We start from the raw sequence: 23085 nt of genomic DNA, 5'->3' as shown, positions 1-23085 counted from the left end.
GAGAATAACATAAAAACTATTAAATGGTATAGAATAGGTCCTTTGCAATCAATGAGAGAAGTTTGCAATGTTAGATTTTTGTAGTATATATATAAATGAAAATTAGGTCAAATGGAAAAGCAATTTGAACCATGTAGATATATTTCACTTTGAATGTCTCATGCTGTTACACAACACACTAAATATGTAAAATATTGTTTTGTAAAGAACAGTTCATTTGAAGCAAGTTTGTAACCGTGTAGAGGTCTTTCATTTGTCAGTAACAACAAGGCTTAGAATGTTTCACGTTGTTACAAAGCACAATAAATATGTTAAATATAGTTTCACAAAGCACAATTCATATAAGGACAAGCAGTATTCGGATTGAACAAATGGTGTACATGTATTGTTGTTTTGGTCTAAAGAAAAGAACAGGAAATGAAGAAGATTCAATGTGACAAGGGGTTGAAGAGCAAAAACCTGGAGAAGTGTTTTCATTTGATAACATTGTCAAGCGTTCCTCTTCTTCTTTTCGTCGAGCAGCATATGGACTCTTTTGTATACGTGAATATCTTTGGAATGTGAATGGAGGGTGTATGCGAAGACTTGCAAGATCACGGACCCTTGAAATTGCTGTGAATGTCAACCCTTGACGATCTGTATTGCCAATGTCGATTGTCGCTCTTTGAAGTGTCAGCCCTTGTGATTTGTGAATTGTTAAGGCCCATGCCATTTTTAGTGGTATTTGACGTCGAAGACCACGACTTATTGGAATAAGAGGGATATTTTTTGGGTTGTGTTGGTCCCAAACTGGGCCTATGTATTTTTTGAATTGAACAACAACAAATAAGGGGAGTTCAGGTGGTCTTTCACCAACATTATATACAATTTCTTTGACTTGTCCAAGTGCACCATTGACAAGTCCTGTTTCCACCCACAAGTTGGCAGATAACATAACTTCTTGGCCAATACATAAGAGGATCTTAGACTCAAGTTGTTCCTCATCAGGGTTTGAGCATGTGATTCCCTTGAGTTGTTCTGCAGTAGATAGGGCAATAGGCTTTGCCAAAGACAACAACATGCGTTTGTTATGTAATGATACCATTTCATTTGTTGCAAATAAGTGTGTGGATGATAAGAATAAAGATTGCTCTGTAGAGGAAAGTGTTGAATTTGCTCGAGAAAGTAAAAGTTGCCAATCTGCAATAGTGGGTTCTGCATTTCGTAAATTGGAGAGAAGTGCACGAAAGGCAATTTGTGCAGGTTGATCTCCAATTTGACGAAATATTTTTTTCAATGTTATAATTGTTATGAAGCTACGCCATAGTGTCCCTCCATATGAAGTTGAAGCATACATAGGAATGTCTTTGACAGGTGGTAGTTGGCCCAAGTCACCAAAGAGAATGATTGAGCGTCCTCCAAATGGGAGCTGGTTATGGGCAGGGAATGCCTCACGTAACCTTATATCAATGTGTTGTATAAACCTGGGACCAATGAAGCTCATTTCATCGATTATAATGTAGCGAATGAAGTACATGCTTTCTTGGAAGCTTGCCAATGTTTGTCCTTGTAGAGGGTGCATTTCTTTGATTGGAATTCGTAGTGCTGAATGAATTGTTGATGCTTGTATATTGAATGCCGCAACTCCAGTTGGTGCAAGGAGCAATAATGGTGATTGGCCATTTGGTGCTGATCTTTTGAGTGCTGATTTAATGCTTGTTATGAGGTGTGACTTTCCTGTGCCTGCAGTTCCTTGAACAATCATTTTCAATGGTGCTTGCCAACTAGTAGCATGTAGATGTGAAATAACTATATCATATGCCTTTTGTTGTTGTATACATAGGTTATTTTGGCTTTGTTGTTGGAGAACATGATGGGGCTGAAATGTTCGGCGATTGGAGTGTATGAAATTTGTAGCTATTTCTTTTTCTTGTGGACTGAAGTGATGTACCCCCCAGTCATTCTTCAAGTCAATATCACGTTGGCCAAGCATATCAAGTTCATCCAGGTGAAGAGGAAGTCCTGGGTATGAAGCTGACAGTACTTGCCATTCATTACGAAGGTTTTCTGGCAGTTGTTCTGTGTCGCTTGAAGGAGTGGTAGGATTAGATCTTTCATCGGCTTCTGCAGATGTGCGGCAGACATGCCATGGCTTGTACTTGTGCGAGAACCTTTCCCACAGTGCTTGAATTTCATCATCTGTCGAGCCGAAATCCATTTGAATGTTGCGGAATGGGTGGTACAATAAAAGTTCAGACCAACAAAATGCTTGAAAACATTTTTCTTCCTTTGTAGGGATGGTTGTGAATCGTGGAGACACTCGAACTATGACTGGTGTGGCTCGCTCTTTCCATTGATCATGCTTTCTTGACGCATTGAAGGACCATTTTTGAGTTACTTCGATAAGAGAAATTCTCTCTAAATGTATTGGTCTTGCCATGTAAGATGCAATATAGTTTGGATATGTGGTTCTTCCTGTGGATGTGATTGGTACACGTTGGAAATTTTTTTGGTTCACATTTAAAGAAAAAAATGTTCGACTACAAAGGGAGAGTGGTAGCTTTAGCAGAAGGTGGCAACTTTCTTGGGCACCTATATCACGATCCACAAGGTTGTCAAGAAGCATTTTGCGAAAAGCATTAGGAGCTGGTTTATCAGACTCAAAGTTGGTTGATATTCAAGATAACATTGCATGGTATGTTTCTGATTTGTTTTCAGCTTTAGCAGCATATTTTGCAATATATTTGATCACAACATCAATTGAGAGAACAGGTTGGCAATCTACATTGGCCCTCCATATTGAGAGTATAAATGGGTTGTGAAGATTTAGGCGGTCATCATTGCGAGCAGGGGTGTGCTTAGGTTGGCCATTATCATCATTAGAAAGAGACGACTTCTCTGTAATGTTCCAAGGGGCTTTATAACGGCATTGAAGAGATGTCCCCTTCCTGCGAAGGCATGTTTGGATAGTACATTTTGTATGTCTTTGAACACGGTTGGCCAAATCACAATAGTCAATGAAAGGATCACTTGATACTATCATGCTTGTGTCCATCAAGAAAGGGTCATCAACAATGGATCGGTGGAACATTTGATTTCTCAATGCATGACTTCGTGGGTTCCACGCGGAGACATATTTATCAATGTATGCAAGTGCATTTTGTACTGACTGAATGTCATTCCATTGTAATTTGCCAATGTCAGGTGCTTTTGGTAGCCAAATGAAACCATGGATGTGTGCAGAGCCTCTATGTTGCCATTCATACCTGGGAAAAGAGGTTTTTAGAAAAAAAAAAAAAACTAAAAGAAGGGTAAGAGCTGAAGGTAAAAGTAGTAGGTTGCAAGAATTATACCTATACCAATAGTCATTTGCGCCAAGAATTTTTTCCAACACTTCTTCACGAAATGCAGTAAATCTGTGATGCATGTACATTGCAGTAAGGTGTGGATTTTGGACTATATTTTGTAATTTCCATCTAGCAGTTGCATATGGATTTGTAGGTGTGGTGGTTGGCATGATATTATGCAAGTCTGGCCATTTTGTATCAGCAGCACTGAGTGTGAAAAATAGCGTTGGACAACCAATTTGGATGACCATGTCTATAAGTTCCCTTCTACGTTGATTCCAGAATGGTTTAGTTCCACGAATTGACGAGCTAAAGCGCATTAGTTGATCTGCTAGTTTGTCATCAGGCAAGTCTTTTAATCTTTGTCGAAGGTCAAAAATTGTTATAGGCATTGAATCATCAAGTTGTTTGTGGACAAACACAGATGCGGTGGCTTGACTTCTATGGCGCATTAGTATATTCAATATGAAGTACCTAAACCTTGGGTGTTGGCCAAATCTATTATCATGGTATCTTAAAAGATGGAGACCATACTCATGTAGCTTAACTTCTTTAAGACGTGGTTGTTTGAATGCAGCCATACCTTTAGGGAACAAAGTGGGGAATGACATTACAAACAATCCTTCAGTAGTGTATTCATTTATAGGAGATGGGGAAATGGGTGGCCATTTAACTACAGGAGTTGGGCGTCCTTGCCCTAGTTGTAGTAAAGAGCAAACTTCTTCGACCTCTCGACGTGCAGGTGGAAGATTTGCCACAAATGAATCAGTCATTTGCAAGTCCTCTATCAATGGACCATCCTCCGTAACATCTTCTTGCATGAAACTTAAGTGAATGGGATCAGGATTTGAAGTGGTTGAATATAGTAGGTTAGATATATTAGTGGGGTTAATGGGTAAAGACGACAATGCCAATTCATCTAATTGTACATCTTTGTAGTATGGGTCATAACAAATCTTATATTGTAATGCCTCATGCACACGTCCTCTACTAACATAGAAGTTGTATTGTTGTTGGCCACTGTTTTCTTTGTTTACTATTATCATGTCCAATCCATCTATATGCCTAGACAAGTGGGATGCAATTGAGGAAATATCTTGAGGAAAACAAATAGTATGGCCACTATATTTTAGTTGGCCTCCTCTTGCATAGGTAACTTGAAGGACAGGGCTAATCCTTGCTATCAACATCTCCTCAACTTGAGTTAGTATTTGCAAACATTGAGGTTGCTCACCAGGGTCCATGTTGTTCCAATTTGAGTAGCGGTGTCCATTTTTTTCTGTTGTGCATCTATAACAAGTATTTTTTCCATTAAATTTTTTAGTTTTAATTCCTGGGTATCTCTCGAAACATATTAGACATGTTGAAATCTTTGAAAGCTTGTCCAATTTTGAACGAAAGTTATTTCTGGCGATGCAATATTTTTGACAAAAGTTTGGGGAGCTATAGTTTTCGGCAATTGGGGTAGCTTGATTTGTATGTTGGATTTGGGGTACATGTGTTTCTACATGGGGTGGAAAGTGGGGAGAAGATACTGTGGATGTGGAGGGTTGTCCAGCTAAAAAGTGTCTGGTTTCTCTTCTTCTTTTGTTAAGAATAATTTTCCTCTCATGGTACCTTGCGCGTTGCATTTGATTTCGATGAGCACGTCTTTCTTCCACTGTATCATTTTGTATTTCCATGGCACAGTGTGTTGAGAATGAAAGGTATATGATATATCTGTGAATGAGAATCTTTAAAATATAAATATATACCAAATTAATAAAAAAAGCTATATACCAAAATAAGTGCTAGTGTAATGTGAAATAGCATATGAAACGATTATAAAGAAAGTTGTGAGATTCATTGTTTGAATAAAAAAAATTTGATCATAAATGAAAAAAATACAACATATGTTGATTTATATATGATTTTTTGTATTGTGTAAATTTAAGTATATTTAAAAGCATTTATTGAAGTAACATGACTAAGTACAATACATGATGATGACATAATACTGTAAACATAATATGGACAAGTGAAATACATAATATTGAAAAAGATATACAAAATGCTTTCATATATGGACAAGTGAAATACATATTATTGAAAAAGATATAAAAAATGGATACACATCCATGAACAGTATTATATGTAACTTTTAGGTAGGCTTAATGGCTGTAATAACAATGCTTTGTGTTTCTTGGCGAGCAAATGGAACCATTTTGATGTTGAGATCAAAGAAAAATTTGCAATCAATAACATTGCTCAATATAGGTTCCACAGCATTAGGTTCTGCTAGAAGTAGCTGGAAATCTTCTGCAGGAACACCCAACAAGGTATTTGATGGTCCTTCGAATGCAGTAACTTTAAGAAGCTCACCTGTTTCATCTTGCAAGTCCATTTTAAGCATGTAGCTAAAATCGCATTCAGAGAGATCAGTAGAACACTTTGGGCATTGGAATGTGTTGGGTGAACTTTGCACAACTTTTTTCTTACATTTTTTTTTGTTCACTACCTGTGGACAAGATAGGTAGTAAAAGTTGTCTAAGTGAAGTTTTGTAATAGTGGCCTTCACACATACATTCTTTTGGCCAGGAAAGCTTTCATCAGTAATAGATGAAATATCTATTGGATTTTCAAATGTGTGGGGGGAAAGGTTGGTTTGTGACAATGAAATGTAGGGTTCGTCAACCCCTTTCTTGGCATACCATGTTTGTAATGTTGTGGTTTCCAATAAATCTGGATTGATTAAAAGTGTAGTTGAAAAGATAGTATCAAGTGATTTTCCATTCCAAGATACTATACGGCCAGACTTGATCAAAAGAACAGGAGGATTCGGTTCTAGGGACATTTCAAATAGTTGTTTGCCCTCGATTTGATAGTGGCGACCCCAAAATGTAATATCTATGGTACAACTTGACATGTCTATGATTGTAGTAGTACACTTTATTGTCTCAGTGCCATCTCTTTTACGTATGGTTGATGTAGGGGAGATTGATAAAACTATTCCAATGACATCTACAAGGGCATTAATAGGGAACGATTGTAGTGAATCTATGCTCTTAATGTGGAAACTATGCTTGGGTATGGTAGAGTCTATGCATGTGGTAGGAGTTACTATGGAAGAGTCGTGGAGGATTATTTCAAAAGGGTTTGTGGAGCTACTATATTTTGTGTTTGCCACTTTAATACGACCGTTGGAGATCACATAAAGACTACCAGAGTGAATAACATGGTAAAAGTTATCAACAAGTTCATTAAAACAAGTCACATGTATTTCAGATCCTAACATGTCTACAAAATCAAATCCAAAAACTTTCCCATCACGTCCTACATTTTTTAAATTGTGAATAGGGGTTTTTGCTAATGCTCGACCTTGAATGGACCATTGTTTGTGATATGGGGTCAATGTTTTAATGGGAATAATTGGGAAAGGGTTCAATGGGTCTTCAGAACTATTTGATGGAAGGTAGGCAATAGCTTTTAGGAGTGGAGGTGGAGATCCAATGATAGCTGCATTATTTGAAATTATGTCGAAGCTAAGAATTATAATAGCCCTGCAATAAATTGAGATGTTTATTTAGGGAGGAGGTCTATAAGAAGAAACAAGAATACAAAAAAAAAATTGGAAAATGTGGACATACGTGTATTTGTCGAATATCTTGCGAGAATATTCTGTAAGGCAGAGAATAGAACCCGTGACTAAAGCTTCTTCTAGAACAAGACTGTTCATTTGGTCAGGAAGCAATGTTGGATGGGTGTGCATACCATCAGAGAGTTGTAGGTGATATTTGACATTTGTAGAATGAGGTTGTTGAATGGAATGTATTGCTGTAACTTGTAAAGAAGGGTCAACAAGAGACATGCCTGCAAGAATGTCTGCTATGGCATTTGTAGTTAATGTTGCCATCATTCAATTCAAACTGAGTGGAAGATGTTGGCCTGTGAGTAAGTTGAAATAGGACAATTAGGTTGCGACAAAGAAATTGCGGTCAACATGAAATTGAAATTGAGTGGGAATAACATGTTTGTTTATATAAATTGAAATTTGTTAATTTTTCTTTCTTTCTACAAATGTAGTATTAAAAAAAGAATTCTTCAAAGTAGTATTCAAGTTAAGATTGGTATGTTTGAAAAAAAAAAAGTGTTTGAATAGTTGTTGAAGTTATGCACCAATCTTTCCTATTTTCTAATTATCTTTATAAACAATAATAGTTCATCAAACTTAATGCATCTCATCTAAGCTATTTTTAAAAGATGAAGAGTATATAATGATAACAAATATTTTTTAAAGTATTCCTTGTGATACAACTCATCTAAGCTATTATTACACTATTTAGTTCAAAAAATAAAGTTATGAAGTAAACTTTTTAAAATTGTGAGTAAAAAACATCTATTTCTAAAATGAATGAGTGGTTGAAGCTCAAAGAATCATATTACCAAAATAAAAGTTTATTATTAACTTATGTTGATGATTTACACTGATAGATTAGGTAGGTCACATAATACCAAAATAGAAGTTTGTTTTTTTACTTTTTAGTATCTATACTAATAGTTGTAGCGCAAATATATGATTACGATATTTACATTGTGAGAAGCTAAAATAGCCAATCACATTTTTTTTAAGTATGTCTCATATGCATCAATGAAAAAGGAGACAGAGGACTCTTTATCACTTGAATAGTGTCGGTGACAGTATATCTCCTTAAGAAAAGTGAATAGCCCATCTAATTTAGTGTAACTGGCTTGGAATGTTGACATCGTCTCCTGAAGTTTTTCAATATCCAATTCTTCCACAAGAGGTGTTGATTGACATGTAAGTTTGAATTTATGTACAATATCATGACAGCTGGTGGACACAATTGAAGCAAGATTTTGGACATCAGTTGCAAGACAATCTGGTTTATTCACAGAAAAACATGATTCTGCTGGCATGGTTGTGATATCCATTGCCAATAAAGGGTTTTCAGTACTTTTGGTTGTATCTCCAGTAGGTAGTTTAGTGATACCATCACAATTTGTATCTTCGGCCATTTCCTGATAGGAGTACATTTGAAGAATGTATAAGTATCAAATAAATTTGATTCTCCATGTTATTAAACTATAAAAATTAAAATTTCAAATTCTAAATAAGTTTTTAAAATGGAAATAACTATTAAAATGTTCATATGCACTAATTCTGTGGAAGAGGTGTGGAAAGGCAGTAAGGAAAGAAATGGATCTTTTTGTACAAATATATTTGTGTATCACATTAGGGCTATTGGTACGATAGTTAGTGAATGATGTTATGTATGCAAGAAGAGATTAGGTTTCATTTTTGCCAATAGAGCATTTCTTTAGTCACATATAAATTTGGTTGCAAAAATAATTTTCTTCAGTCCTTTCATCAATACATGAGTTCATAATTTAAGATAATTAATAATTAGGATCACAATCATAATATATAATATAATTGAATCAAATAATTATAAATATTTTATAATTATGTTTAAATTTGAATTAACAATTGATAATTTTGAAACATAAATTATATAGATAGAACCCTAAAAAATAAATAATTGATATAATATCAATTATGATTATAATTATAATTAAATACTAACTCTAATTTACAACATTAAATGTTATTCAAACCAATTAAGCAAATTCTAATTCATATAATTATGATTTTAGTCTAATCAAAAAAATTCATAATTACAATTATAACTTAATTTACATTATTAAAATTCTAATAATTAAAAACAATAATAAACTTAATTTAAAATCTAATTCTTAATTATTATTTTGACTTTATATTATTTAATTATATTTATATAATATGAACCTGACATAAAATTTATTATAAATATAATATCAAGTTTAATCTTAAAAAAACTTACATTAAATCAAAGTTGTAAAACTAAAACTGAATGCTAATAAAATTTTATTTAGTTAGTTGTTTACTGTCATTTGCTAAAGGCATAGAGAAAGTAGTTAATAATAATAGCCTCATTGTCCCGTATTCAGCAAAAATCATTTTTAAAAACCTATATAGCTGTCTTCTCAACCGTGGATGTGGCACTTAGGTTGTTTGCATGTGGTGAAAGGTGGAGGATGCTAGTATTCTCGGAGAACTCGCTTCTGGAGTTCCAAAACCAAGACATGTTCAAAACATTTTATACATCCGTATTAGAGTTGTTTTAACATTATTAGAAAGCTCCAATTTCAGCGTAGGTAGGCCTTTGTTGCTACACCATTTTTGTAATTTCTATATTGATTGTCATCTATTTTTGCGATTTAATTTGTCTTCCAATCTCCTGCTAATTCACATTCGTTTGCTCTCATTCACTATTTCTTCTTTTCCTCTGTGGTTTAAATCTAATGCCCTCCATTCTTACAGTTTGTAATGGTTTTTTATTCAGATGAGGATACGTAAAGGGTGCAGAAATTAGGTTGAAAATAGCAGGAAGAAGACTTGGAGGCGCAGAAAGCTGGTTCTTCTTTTAAACCCTCTAAAATCCTTCATTTCTTTGTGAAAATCAACATAGTAATGGAAAAAATGCATACCCTAAGTTGTAAAATCTTCTATAGGAGACTGCCGTAGTAACGGAAAAAATTCATACCCTAAGTTGTAAAATCTTCTATAGGAGACTGTCCAAGTTAATAAGCTACATAGTATGTTCTAGAAGGAATTTTAAAAATGACATTCTGCAAACAAATCGGTCTTTTAAAAACATCCTAAATTTTACTGTTTACATTGAAGAATCAACAGCTGTATGAAATAATGAATCAGATAGGATTTCCAGTGCACTCCTCTGGGCACGGAATATGATGGAGCGGAAGCAATAATACAATTAAAGAAGAGACGAGCTTTAATTGGAGAAAGATGTATAGTTCCTAGGCGATATATTAAATCTTCATTGCCATTCATTCTTTCTACGATTAGGAAAGTCTTATCAATCACATCTCATCCTCCTTAGCATATATTGCGATGGTTTGGCTTTTATAGAAGGGAATGACCGCTATGTTTTGGCCTCTCTCAACTGGAATAGGTATTTACTTTCTCGCATCTACGACGTAATAGTCTAAGCGCTCACCCCGTCCAAGGCGCCATTAATTGAAACTGCCCCTATTTTCTATAATTGGGAGATATAGCTGGTTAGATAGGAACGTTCTGCTCAAGGAAGGCCATCTCCTCCCACCCCGTTGGACCCTCCGGATTTGACTCATCTCCAGTAGTCTTTATGCTAACCCATCAAGCAACTCTCCCGGCTGGCACTTCAATCTTTGGATCCTCCCTCCGGTATGGATGGACGTCCTTCACCCACGATTAGTTGCTAAGGAGAGGCGCTAGCGGATGGGAATAAAAGCTGCTTTATTATCAGCCCCCACCCACAGTTGTTTTTTTCTTTCCATCGATCCTCCTTTCTCTTGCTACTTAACTCCCATCCTTTGTTTCCGGATCCACCCTTCCTGCTGTTGAGAGACAGTCCCTATACAAATAATGGGCCCGCTGTTGAGAGAATGGAAGAGCTCCGGTTGAGTCTAGTTAGGCTATCATGTATATAATCTGGCTCGGTGGCAATGAAGGACAGAGGGCTATAACTCCCTGATCAGATGCCGAAATTGTCACGCATCAATCATATTAGTTTATGAAAGACGTGATGATAAAAAAGATTTAGGGTGATAGAAGTAAAGAAGAAAGGCAATGGATGGTAGACGAGTGGCAAGGAGTGGTGAGAAATTAAATTGATGGCGGTTAAGATATATAAATAAACTCCTCTGCGCTGTGAAGTAATATTTACCATGTATTGTAAAGAACCTATTATCTAAAACCTTTAAAGCAAACGTTGCTGGCAGGGCCCTTAGAAAACTGTAATAACTCTACAGTTTTTGTATCAGTTAATATAATTCCTTGTTAAACATGGTTGTTTTATTTTTTAATCAAAACAAGAAGTTGATATATCGAGGGTACCATACAAGTATGGAATTTGGATAGTAGGAATTTGAAAGGATTTAGATCTCGTGATAATATTGAAGAGGCTGTCAGTCTTCATAGTAGAAGTGATCTGTCATTTTACATGGTGAAAAAATGTCATTTATTGTGAATATAAATGTTGTACCATTTAAAAGCTTTGAATATCTTAGTAGCCATGATTGATTCAAAATCTAGATACTGTAAAGTTTAAACCGTCCCTTTCATCCTTATTGTCTGTTGAAATCATCTTAAAGGAAGAAATATGCACATTTTAATTTTGTTTTACACAGCACTATTAATATCTCCAAGTTAACCTTTGTGCGAGTGTCCCTATGATTTCACAAATGAACTGTGCCATGCTGTCTTACAAAGCACTTAAAAAAAATAAAAATTGGGTTATAGCTTCAGCTTTTAACTTGTGCTTTATTTATGTGATATGAAATTCCAACGTGGTCCAAGAGGAGTTACTCGTAGCAAGAAGAGCTACCAGCAGCAAACTAGGCATCCTAATATAGGAGTAGAATAATGATAACAACGCTATTGAAACCCTGTGAAACTTTATATATTATTGTTTTCTTATTATTTAACAGCCATCTTCTCAACATCCCCAAAATTGAGCCCCCATGTAACCCTACAGGGCCTATACCCAAAACTCGGTGGCACATTAATCACAAATATCTCATGATTTCACAAATCTCATTTCCGAATAAGAGCATCTCAATTCTGAAACAAAAATGAAGCAACCTTTAATCAACTATAGGATTGATTTATGTTATCAACAATAGGATTGATTGGTAATTACCTTTCCTGCCATGAATCTAGACTGTTCATTGGTTCAGAGAGTGGAGATCTTACGATGTCTAGAAATGTGGCCATGTACTTAATCTACTCGTGTATAGGAAAGGGAGGATATAGAAGCTAAAACGGATTAATTATAGGATGTAGATTTAAACCAATCAATAGTTGTGGTTATTTTGAACTTCTATGAATTTACAGCAGACCATAAACCCCAAAATTTGAGTTGATTATCCTCCATGTACCCAAAACCCTAAATAAATGGAAAAACTCACTTAAATATAAGTAATCTGAGCATAAAAATTTCAGCAACGTAGAAGGTAAAATATTTGTTTGATGGGAAAATGTAATAATAGCATATAAAGTTTAATAGTCATGGAAAATACCTGTGGCAAAGAAGTAACTTGATGGACAAATGCAAAGCTGAAAACAATACATCCCCAAATCAATTAGTTAGGAAAACAATTTATAGTCAAGAGGAACTGAAGAGGAACTGAATAAATAGGATGAACAAAGAAAACAAAGTATAATACACATACCACTGTAAAAAACTCAGAAATTACAAGTAAAATAAGTGACTGTTAAAATACAGGAACACCCAAATATTTGTAGCACTCCCAGGTCGGTTAAGCATTCCTATTAAATGCAAACCAAACATCTTCCTAAGTTACATCTATTTTCTTTAAATGAACAACTACCTGAATAAAATATCTCTGTGATCCCAATGAAGAGAGGAAAAATAAATATCTTGTTGATTAAAAAGTAATTAAAAAGTAAGATTTTGTTAGTTAAAATGTTAATTATTTTAATTAATCCATCATGACTTTTTTCTTACACTTAGGGTAAAATGGGATCTCTTGAGGTTTCTAAACTTATATACATGCTCGCTAACAATCCTAATTATATTCATATGTAAAAAGAAAATAAATCTATGAATAAAATCATTTTATTATTCTAGTTTAACAGATATTTATTATTTTTTCTATAGATATCTCACCTCTTTCTTAATGCTTCATATTTAAAAATCCTAATTATATTCATATTTAAAAAGAATATACTAAACTCTTTATAACTTGCAAAAAGATTATTATTCTAGTTTAACAAATATTTATTATTTTTTCTATAGATATTTCACCTCTTAATTAATGCTTCATATCCATTTTATTAATATTTTATGGAGATCCCATTTTACCCTAAGTGTAAGAAAAAAGTAATGATGGATCAAAATATAATTTAAGATTAGGGTTAAAATAAATCATCCCTAATCTTAATTACTAAACTCTTTATAACTTGCAAAAAGAGTATTATTCTAGTTTAACAAATATTTATTATTTTTTCTATAGATATTTCACCTCTTACTTAATGCTTCATATCCATTTTATTAATATTAATATTATTAAAAATTAATAAGCGTTACACTAATAATCCTAATAATATTCATATTTAAAAAGAAAAGAAATCTATGAGTAAAATCATTTTATTTGAAGGTTCAAACTAATTTTCATTAATCAATGATAATCTTTTTATATGATTTTTTTAATTATTTCTTATCTTAAACATCTGTATATAATTGAGAACTGCATACTTGCATCACATTCATTTTTACTCAGGTCAAATTAAAATGTTGATATTGAGCTTTTATTTAATTAAGATTATGGTTAAAATATTTTAACTTTTATCTTAAATTATATTTTAATTTTTATCTTAAACGATATGTTAACCATTATTAAACTCCTATTTGGGTAAATTATACTTTAACCCTAAGCTTGAATGATATTTCAACCCTAATGTTAATCGTATTTCTACTTTAATCTTAAATGCTATTTTATCTATAATTAAACCTATTTTTATTGTTATATTTATATTATACACCTTTAAATCATTTGAGATTCATTTGATAAAATATATTAAAAAATCAAAAAAATATAATTTAAATAAAATATATTAAAAAATTACTAATAATATAATCAAAATTTATAAAGTAACATTTAAAAAAAATTCTATCAAGCATAATAAAAAAATAAAAATTTACAGGGTTTTCACCAACTCCAAACTCCTCTCCTGTTCGGTAAACTGCATCAGAAAACAAGTCCGGGACCTGTATCAGGGAAATGCATTGTTGGTGGATTCTAGTAGCCACTCACAAATAATCTGTTAATGATGAAAAATATCATTGATTTGATTGCATTAAAGTTTTCAGATTTGATTTACCCTTTCAAAAGATTTGCCCATCAATGCGTACATTGCTGCTTACGTTCATGCTTTATCTGTCACCGCCATTGATCACCACCCAGCTTGTGGACAGGCAGAAGCCGCTAGAGCACGGACTGACACTATATACGAAGGCATAGAAATCAAACATAGTGGGGCATAGGCTATGCAGTGCGGTTTAAAAGGCTACATAGCCAGTGCCGATGAGTCCTTTCACGCAGCCACCGTACGGAGATGACGAAATAGGGAAAAAACCAATCAACGACGGAAACTTTTCCAATGATCTTGCATTCATTTTGGCTAACTTTCAGCCATAGATTTTAAAGATTGTGTTGGTCATCTCAAATAGGGAACGCCTTCGGCGTAATTATATATATGTCACATGTTTTTGTGGTCAGTCAACATGGTGCAAATGTTATAATGGTGTCGTTTGAATAATGATTTACGGATCGTGGATAGTCATCTTGGTATTCACGTGGATAGTGACATTGGTATGGACAAGTTATATGGCATATGATTTGGCAATTATCTTGTCGGTGATATTCTTATAAGTCACATGGTTATCTTGTCCGACTTGAAATGATTTTACATTTTCGCAAAGGGCTCGATATTTGGCAAAGGAAAAGAGGGCAAGAGTTATTATCCATCATATTGTTTTTGTTCAAATGAAACCCTAGCCGCCATTGCTCACTTTGCATATCATGGAGACACTTGATTGAAGCCTGTTGAAGACAAGGAAGAGATAATACAACAACTGTTGACTCGGTTGAGCTGAAACAGGAGGTTTCGAACAAGTTCAATATAGTTTTTCTTTTAACTGTTGGCCGGTTTAAAAAGAGGTAGATTCTTGGCATGCTTTCTGTCGATTCATAATGAAAAATGAAAAATGAAAACAGTTTTGTTTCGTTGTTTCTTCAGTTGGAAATGATAGTTCGAGTTAATGAAATAATCTTGTATACCATTGTGATTTGGTTTTGATCAAAAAGATGAAAACGGTTGGGGTAACTATATTCATTTTTTCGTTAACCCGAATCTTTTCACAAGAGTTTCGATTCAGTTAAAAGGAAGTTTTCAGAAACTGCAACATTTCTTCTTTTTGTGTATATATGAATGGCATCTTGTCATTATTCTATTACGTGTGTTGCTAAAAAACAGAGACTGCAGATTTAAGGGTTTCTTTGAAATATCTTTATATTGTAAAAATAAGGTTTTTGAAAGAACATTATTCTCTCTGGTTCTATACAGAGTATTCTTTCTAATTGCAGAATATTTTGTAATCCAGTACTGGCAAACACAATACCTATTTGTAATGGGCTATAATGTAGATTATTCTGATGTATACTATTAAGATGTTGTGATTGCAAAAATAATTGCAGTTACAAGACCTTGATAGTTTACATTGTTTACTGGTGCTCCTATAGAAGTTGGTGCTCCTATAGAAGTTGGTGCTTATGAGTTTAGGTGTTGAGTTGGTACTCCACCATTGTACAGAGTTGATGCTCTTTGAATGAATATAAGGATAATTTTACGAGTGGTTTTTTATACCCTATGTGAAGGTTTTTCCACTCAGGAAAATACTGTGTTATGTGATGGGCTATGTGTGTTTGTGTTTCAGTCAATATGTTTACAAGTTCATGTTCAGGGTTAGTGCAGGATCATGGGGGGCCAAAAAGTGGTGATGTGAAAAAATAGCTTTTTCCACTCGCCTAAAAACACGAAAAATTCATGTTGATTTTTTGCTTGGCCTGGGTGTCAGTACACCTTGGCATGGTAAAGACCTAAGCAAATCGGATATCGGATAACCGATTTTTATAGGTAATTATATATTATATATTATATGATACATAATATATAATATAATATTAGATTATAAAATATAATATTATATTATTATATTATATAATATAATTATATATAATATACAATATAATAATATATTATATAATTATACAATATATAATATATTATTATATTATTATATAATACGTATTATAAAATATAATAATATATTATTATATTTTATAATATATTATTATTATATTATAAAATATAATGTTATTTTAAAATAATTTAAGTATAAAAATTAGATATCCATTTTTTTGAGACAATATAAGTGGAATGTGGCAGCTCGTGAGTTATTTTTCACCCACAGGCTGCGCGAGTTTTTAAAATCTGATATCTGGTTGGACCCGATATTCGATTGTTTGACCCAAATTTGCTAAAAAATACATTAAAAGGTAGGATTTTTAATGTTTTTTATCATTTTCATTCAAATTTTGGTTTTTTTTTTTAATGTTTATTTGTTTTTTCATTCAAAATATGTTTTTTTTCATGAAAACTAGATTTTTTAAAATCAAATACAAAATTGTTCAAATTTGTTAACTAAATTCAATTGTTTACATTCAATTAGGTTAAAAATGGGGGATAATAGTGAAAACATTGATCAACCACAACCACAACAACCAAACCCTCCTCCATAAAACCCTCCTTTGTCAAACCCTCCCTCAATTCAAGATTTAATTGCACAAAATTTGAACCAATTGAGGGGGATAGCAGATGTCTATCGTAGGATCCCTCACCTGAACCCAATGTTTGATCCCCTCACGTCGATCATAAAGAGTATAGAAACCGTCACTGAGGAGCATAATGTCGCTCTTTTGTGGCGAGATTCTATGAGGGAACAATATGCGGATGGCTTGTCCTATAAGGAGATCAAGGATCTCGAGATATACAAAGCCACTATCACCGCAATGTTTGTGAATCCCCGCACTGGTCAACCCGTAGACCCCCAAAAAACAACTTTCTATTAAATGGTGCACAAATGATGGTATTGTGAAAAAATTTTGGGATCATTGGTGGATGGTTTTCGATAAACCACCCAACAACAATCTTGATGTCCCCTTCTACTTCATCAAAAAATTGTATGTTGAGTTTATTTTAGGAAAATATGTGAATTACTTTGACATCCAACCTTTCCAGGGTGTGAGTTTAGGTATGCCCCAAAATAGACCTAGGGCAGTCGGAGTAGTCCAAGGCCCATATGTTCCCCCTCCTCCTGTTGATCCCCCACTCCCAGTGCAACATCCATATATGGTTTATTTTATTTTGTGTTTAGTAGATAGAAGAAGAAGAAGAGTACATGTGGGTTTATTTTATTTTGTGTTTAGTAGATATAAGAAGAATATAACTAATCTTAATCGTGGTTTGTTTTTTCTTGTGTAGGATCCTTCAAAGCTGAGCAGTGCGGCGAAGAAGATTGATTTTGATGATCCATCAGTAGCTTAGGATGTTATAGATAGTTTTGGGATGCTTACATGTCTAGTTAGCATGTATATTTTGTATATGGACATACATTCACGTATATAGACATATATTTTGTTTCAGTTGGTGTTTATGCCATATTTGTGTATGGACATACACTTGTAATCATTTGACATTTTCATATATACAGAAGTTGATATTTGATCATATAAATTGTTTCTCATGTGTGCATGGTGTTATCATGGAAAAATTTAATTTTCACTCCAATAATTAACAATGGTTAATAATGGTTATTTAATGAACAATACAATTCATTTCATTTCATTTCATCCCAAGTGTTGTTTGTATAATGAATGTAATACAAGTCATTTAATGAACAATACAATTCATTTAATTAAAAATACAATACAATTCATTTAATGAACAATACAATTCATTATTACCCTATGCATGCTCCTATTTTTCCACCCCCACTCAGTTGAATGCTCGGGGTCATACCCTACCAACATCGTCCCTTGAGCACCCTAAGTGCTAAAAATTGTCAAACTTTGATGGGCCCCAACTCGGAATCTGTGGCACCTACGAACAATCTATTTGAACCTACAAGGCCACAAGAGGGGTCCCTACAAAATCCTATCTCAGTTTTTCAAGTTTCCCTACGGTTTAATTAGGGCAACATTTTTTCAGTTGGCGAAAAAATCATCAGTCTCATTCAATCAAATGTTGTTGCGTGGTCATTTTCTCGTTCTTCTCATCGTGATAACGAACCGTTGGTTCTGACATGTCCACTTAGACATTATTACCCTATGCATACTCCTAATTTTCCCCCCACACTCGGTTGAACGCTCGGGGTCATACCCTACTGACGTCGTCCCTTGAGCACCCTAAGTGCTAAAAATTGTCAAACTTTGACGGGACTTAACTCAGAATCCGTGGCACCTACAAACGATCCGTTTGAACATATGGGGACACGAGAGAGGTCCCTACAAAATCCTATCTCGGTTTTACAAGTTTCCCTACGGTTTTATTAGGGAAACATTTTTTCAGTTGGCGAAAAAATTGTCAATCTCATTCAATCGAATGTTGTCGCGTGGCCAATTTCTCATTCTTCTCGTCATGATAACGAACTGTCGGTTCTGACATGTCCAGTTAGGCATTATTACTTTATGCATACCCCTAATTTTCCCCCCACACTCGGTCAAACGCTCGGGGTCATACCCTACCGGTGTCGTCCCTTGAGCACCCTAAGTGCTAAAAATTGTCAAACTTTGACAAGCCCTAACTCGGAATCCATGGCACCTACAAACAATTTGCTTGAACCTACATATCCATGAAAGGGGTCCCTATAAAATCCTATCTCGGTTTTTCAAGTTTCCCTATGGTTTTATTAGGGCAGCATTTTTTCAGTTGGCAAAAAAATCATCAGTCTCATTCAATTGAATGTTGTTGCATGACCAATTTTTCGTTCTGCTCATCGTGATAATGAACTGTCGGTTCTGAAATGTTTATTTAGGCATTATTACCTTGTGCATGCTCCTATTTCCCCCCCCACTCAGTCGAATACTCGGGGTCATACCCTACCAGCGTCGTCCCTTGAGCACCTTAAGTGCTAATAATTGTCAAACTTTAACAGGCCCTAACTCAGAATTTGTGGCACCTGCGAACGATCCGTTTGAACCTACAAGGCTAAGAGAAGGATCCCTACAAAATCCTATCTCATTTTTTCAATTTTACCTACGGTTTTATTATGGCAGCATTTTTTCAATTGGCAAAAAAATCATCAATCTCATTCAATTGAATATTGTCGCGTGGCCAATTTATCGTTCTGATTGTCGTGATAACAAACTGTCAGTTCTAACATATCCAGTTAGGCATTATTACCCTATGCATTCTCCTATCCCCCTCCCCCCCACTCGGTCGAACGTTCAAGGTCATACCCTACCGGCATCGTCCCTTGAGCACCCTAAGTGCTAAAAATTGTCAACATTTGACGAGCCCTAACTCAAAATCCGTGGCACCTACGAACGGTCCATTTGAACCTATGGATCTACGAGAGGGGTATCTACAAAATCCTATCTCGGTTTTTCAAGTTTCCCTACAGTTTTATTAGGGCAACATTTTTTTCAATTGGCAAAAAATTCGTCTGTCTCATTCAATGAAAAAATATAGACAACAAGCATTACACTGTAGACACATAATGATCATCAATATTTCCATGTATTTTATACACATAATTACCATTACAATTTCATGTGACATCCATGAACGGATATGCAAACATGATTTTTTGTCATTATCAATACAACTACACCAATGTACTCATGTACAGATATATTGTATATCATCAATATAACTAAACCAATTTGCTCATGGATATTGTATATCATCATAACAAAGTTGCATCAATTCACATCCATATACAAATACAACATCCCACTTCATCTGCATCAGACATCCTCATGTCCTAAGAGAAAAACTTATGTACAACAATACCTGCATATAAATGAAGACCAAAATAAGCAACCTTTTTATGCGGAATGAATGTGCTACAAGAAACAAATTATAACACTTAATACAAATTATTTTGTCAAAGTATAAATAGATCATTCGAAACATTTTTAAGACGTACAAGGTTGTATAATTACAAAACTTACTAGTTTCTCTCCATAGTCTACAAGCATAACTTTTGAAGAAAGATGCATGTTGATTAAAGCCCTTCTTACTGCATTTCTCTGCATGGTTGAAGATGATGGTAGCTATTGTTATTTCTAAATAGAAATACATTCACTTGACTTAGTGTTTATGCACAAAATTTAATCTCATTAATGCACAAAGGAATATGTACCATCACCAAGAGTAAACTAGTCAACGACGAATGATCTAGCATGAACTAGTATTTTTAAGAATTGTTAGTCTACACATAAAATGCATGCATGAATATAAAGGCTTTATGATAATCTTTTCAATTGAAATGCATGATAATAAATGAAAAGGTGGGATTATATACCATAAAATTACATCCCTTCAAATTATATCAAGAGAACCCATTATGTTGACGAAAAAATCATAATGTGATAGTGTTGTATATCATCAAAAAAGACCTGCATGAGCATATAGGTTTTGCGATAATTATATTATAAAAAATTGTCAAATAGTGTTGTCTAATAACAAAAATTGTAAAGCTCATCAAATGCATGATAATATGCCATGTTGCAAAAATATGTCCCTTCAAATTATATCGAGTGTACTCGCTATGTGCATGCAAAAACCGTGTTGCCAAAAAAAAACGTTCATCAATAGACCTGCATTTTGAACACATCCTTAATATACACATAAAAAACTTGAACATTAACGTTTAATGATCATTGTTTGAAATGAAATGCATGATAAAAAAAATAAGGCACCATTAAAGACCTACTACTCAAGTATGCCTGAAGGGTCATCTCTTTGCTTAAGAGTATCCAGTATTGCTTCATGATCATCAATAGTCATTGTCCATAGGTCTTTGGTCTTTGATTTTGCTTGATGCTTCAACAACTTGACATTTTTAGCTATAATAAGATGTGAATACATGAGAATGGTTGTGTGTCTCTCATAGTCTTCAAATGCAGGCATGCCATTCTTTCTAATCATGTATGTTCGCAACCAAGTTCCCACAACAACAACTGAACTTGTAGGATATGTGAACCCATCATCATTTGTCACTGGTTGTGTTAGCTTATGTTTTCCCTATACACATTGTGCCAACCAATATTTTGATCTCTCTTCATTCCCTTGCGGTGCAACAACTGCAAAAACATGTCCTGGTTGTACAAGATTTGATAGACGGTCATACTCAAGTGAACTTTTCATGTCATCGTTTGACAAGGATATTGTTTGAGATAAATGAGTTAGATATTGGGGAACCCACGTATCAACCCACTCACTTGAATCGCACTGATCCCAATCACACCAAACACAACTTTGACAAAAACAAGCCAACACTCGTGTCCAAATGGTCCATGTACTTGCATTTGAGCTGAGAAATGAATGCATCTTTGAAGAATATTTAATTGTTTGACAATCCAATTTGTATCCCACGGTGTCCTCCTCAACCAACCAAAAGAATTTGGTTACTGTTGAATCAAGAGTACCTCCATGTGACAATGTTGAACTACACCAATCAACAATAGAACGTGCATCAGAGAAATGTGCACCTGAAATCCTCAATTGCTCCTTAACTAGAGCTCTCTTCAAACATGCACCTGCTCCATCATGCTCCCCCTTCCCATGCCCTACCTCAAAAAAACACCAAATATGAGGTATACGCCTCTCTACATGCATTCTACTCAACCAATAAAATATACGGGCATTCTTGAATTGACTCGTACAATTATTTGACCATATTATATGTCGATCAATTGCAATATCTTTCTCATGAAAGAACTCAAAAAAAATCTCGAAAGAATGTTGCACATACTCGGAGGAGTGTGATCTATGATCACTCATATAAAAATGATACTCCCTAATTATCTTCCTGTCCTCTTTTGTACTATCAGGAGCATGTCTGTATGTAATGTAAACAAAAATAGCAATTTGGATTAAATTGTAGTACCGAGACTGTACCTCATTTTGTGGTTGCAATGTATAGTTCTCTGCAAAATCAACCATCGATACAATAGTGCCAATCGGGAAAGAGTTCTTACACATCCTGAACTGTTGATCCAACCACTGAGACCTATGGGTGAGCCTTGCATACTTGTAGAAAATATTTTCTGTAAAATCCAAAATAAAATCACCAACACTCACTTCTCTTGAGACTAATTCACATCTAGAACCTTCACCTCCACTCTTCAAAGTATATTTCACTGTCGCATATCTTTTTTTCTCAACATAATTCTTTCCAAACTCGTGTTCACTGCCCTCATGAAAACATGAAACAAACTTTGACAACTCACCACATTGTTCTATAGAAATAGCAGCCATCATCTGTAGGGCATAAAAATAGATCTTGCAAGTCTCTTGATGATCTCGTAAATAGCATTGCACCACACTCCTGCAACATCTCATTAGTATGCATCATAGAACAAATATGGCATAAAAGTTCATGGTACATTGAAAACTCCACATGGTACTTGCAACAAAAAGTATTACGAATCTTAAGAGGTACATAATAAAATAGCTTCAAATATTTAAAGGCCCTTTGTGATATCTGCAAAGTTGGATGTACTTCACAAAAAAATTGTACAACATTGTTTTGCTTGATTCCAAGAAATGTTTGGGATGCGGTGTGCGATCTCGGTTGTCAATTCTTAATTTCAAAACATCATTTACATTGGGTGATACTCTAGAATTAGAGTGCCAAAATTGTTGAATCTCCTCCTTCACATTGTCAGTCAACTTTCTATCAACACGTGGAAGCCTCCCACCAAAAGCCCATGTATCATGTTGAAGTGGATCGTCAAGTCTTTGTCTTTGTGCAAGTGCTCTCTCCAAAGTTTTACGGTTTATGTTCAAATCAACACAAGTTTGTCTCATTTGACGAGCCTTCCTCAATTGATGTCTTACTAAGGA

At 34.4% G+C, this 23085-nt stretch overlaps 2 protein-coding genes across 2 annotated transcripts; both read right to left on the bottom strand.

Annotated features, from left to right (window-relative positions):
* Positions 1–337: 337 nt before the first annotated feature.
* Positions 338–2419, bottom strand: LOC131858951 (uncharacterized). Its single transcript, XM_059212448.1, has one exon. It carries the CDS (start codon positions 2417–2419, stop codon positions 338–340), a length of 2082 nt encoding a protein of 693 aa, XP_059068431.1.
* A 237-nt stretch (positions 2420–2656) lies between these two features.
* Positions 2657–4372, bottom strand: LOC131858950 (uncharacterized). The gene is made up of 2 exons (XM_059212447.1): positions 3333–4372; positions 2657–3245 (listed from the first exon to the last, which is right to left on the bottom strand). The coding sequence occupies exons 1-2, from the start codon at positions 4370–4372 to the stop codon at positions 2657–2659; spliced, it is 1629 nt and encodes a 542-aa protein (XP_059068430.1).
* Between the last annotated feature and the right edge of the window lie 18713 nt (positions 4373–23085).

This window comes from Cryptomeria japonica, chromosome 10 (genome assembly GCF_030272615.1).
Source record: "Cryptomeria japonica chromosome 10, Sugi_1.0, whole genome shotgun sequence".
NCBI lineage: Eukaryota > Viridiplantae > Streptophyta > Pinopsida > Cupressales > Cupressaceae > Cryptomeria > Cryptomeria japonica.
The sequence above is the reverse complement of the archived record's forward strand: the minus strand, read 5'-3'. Positions and strand labels throughout refer to the sequence as shown.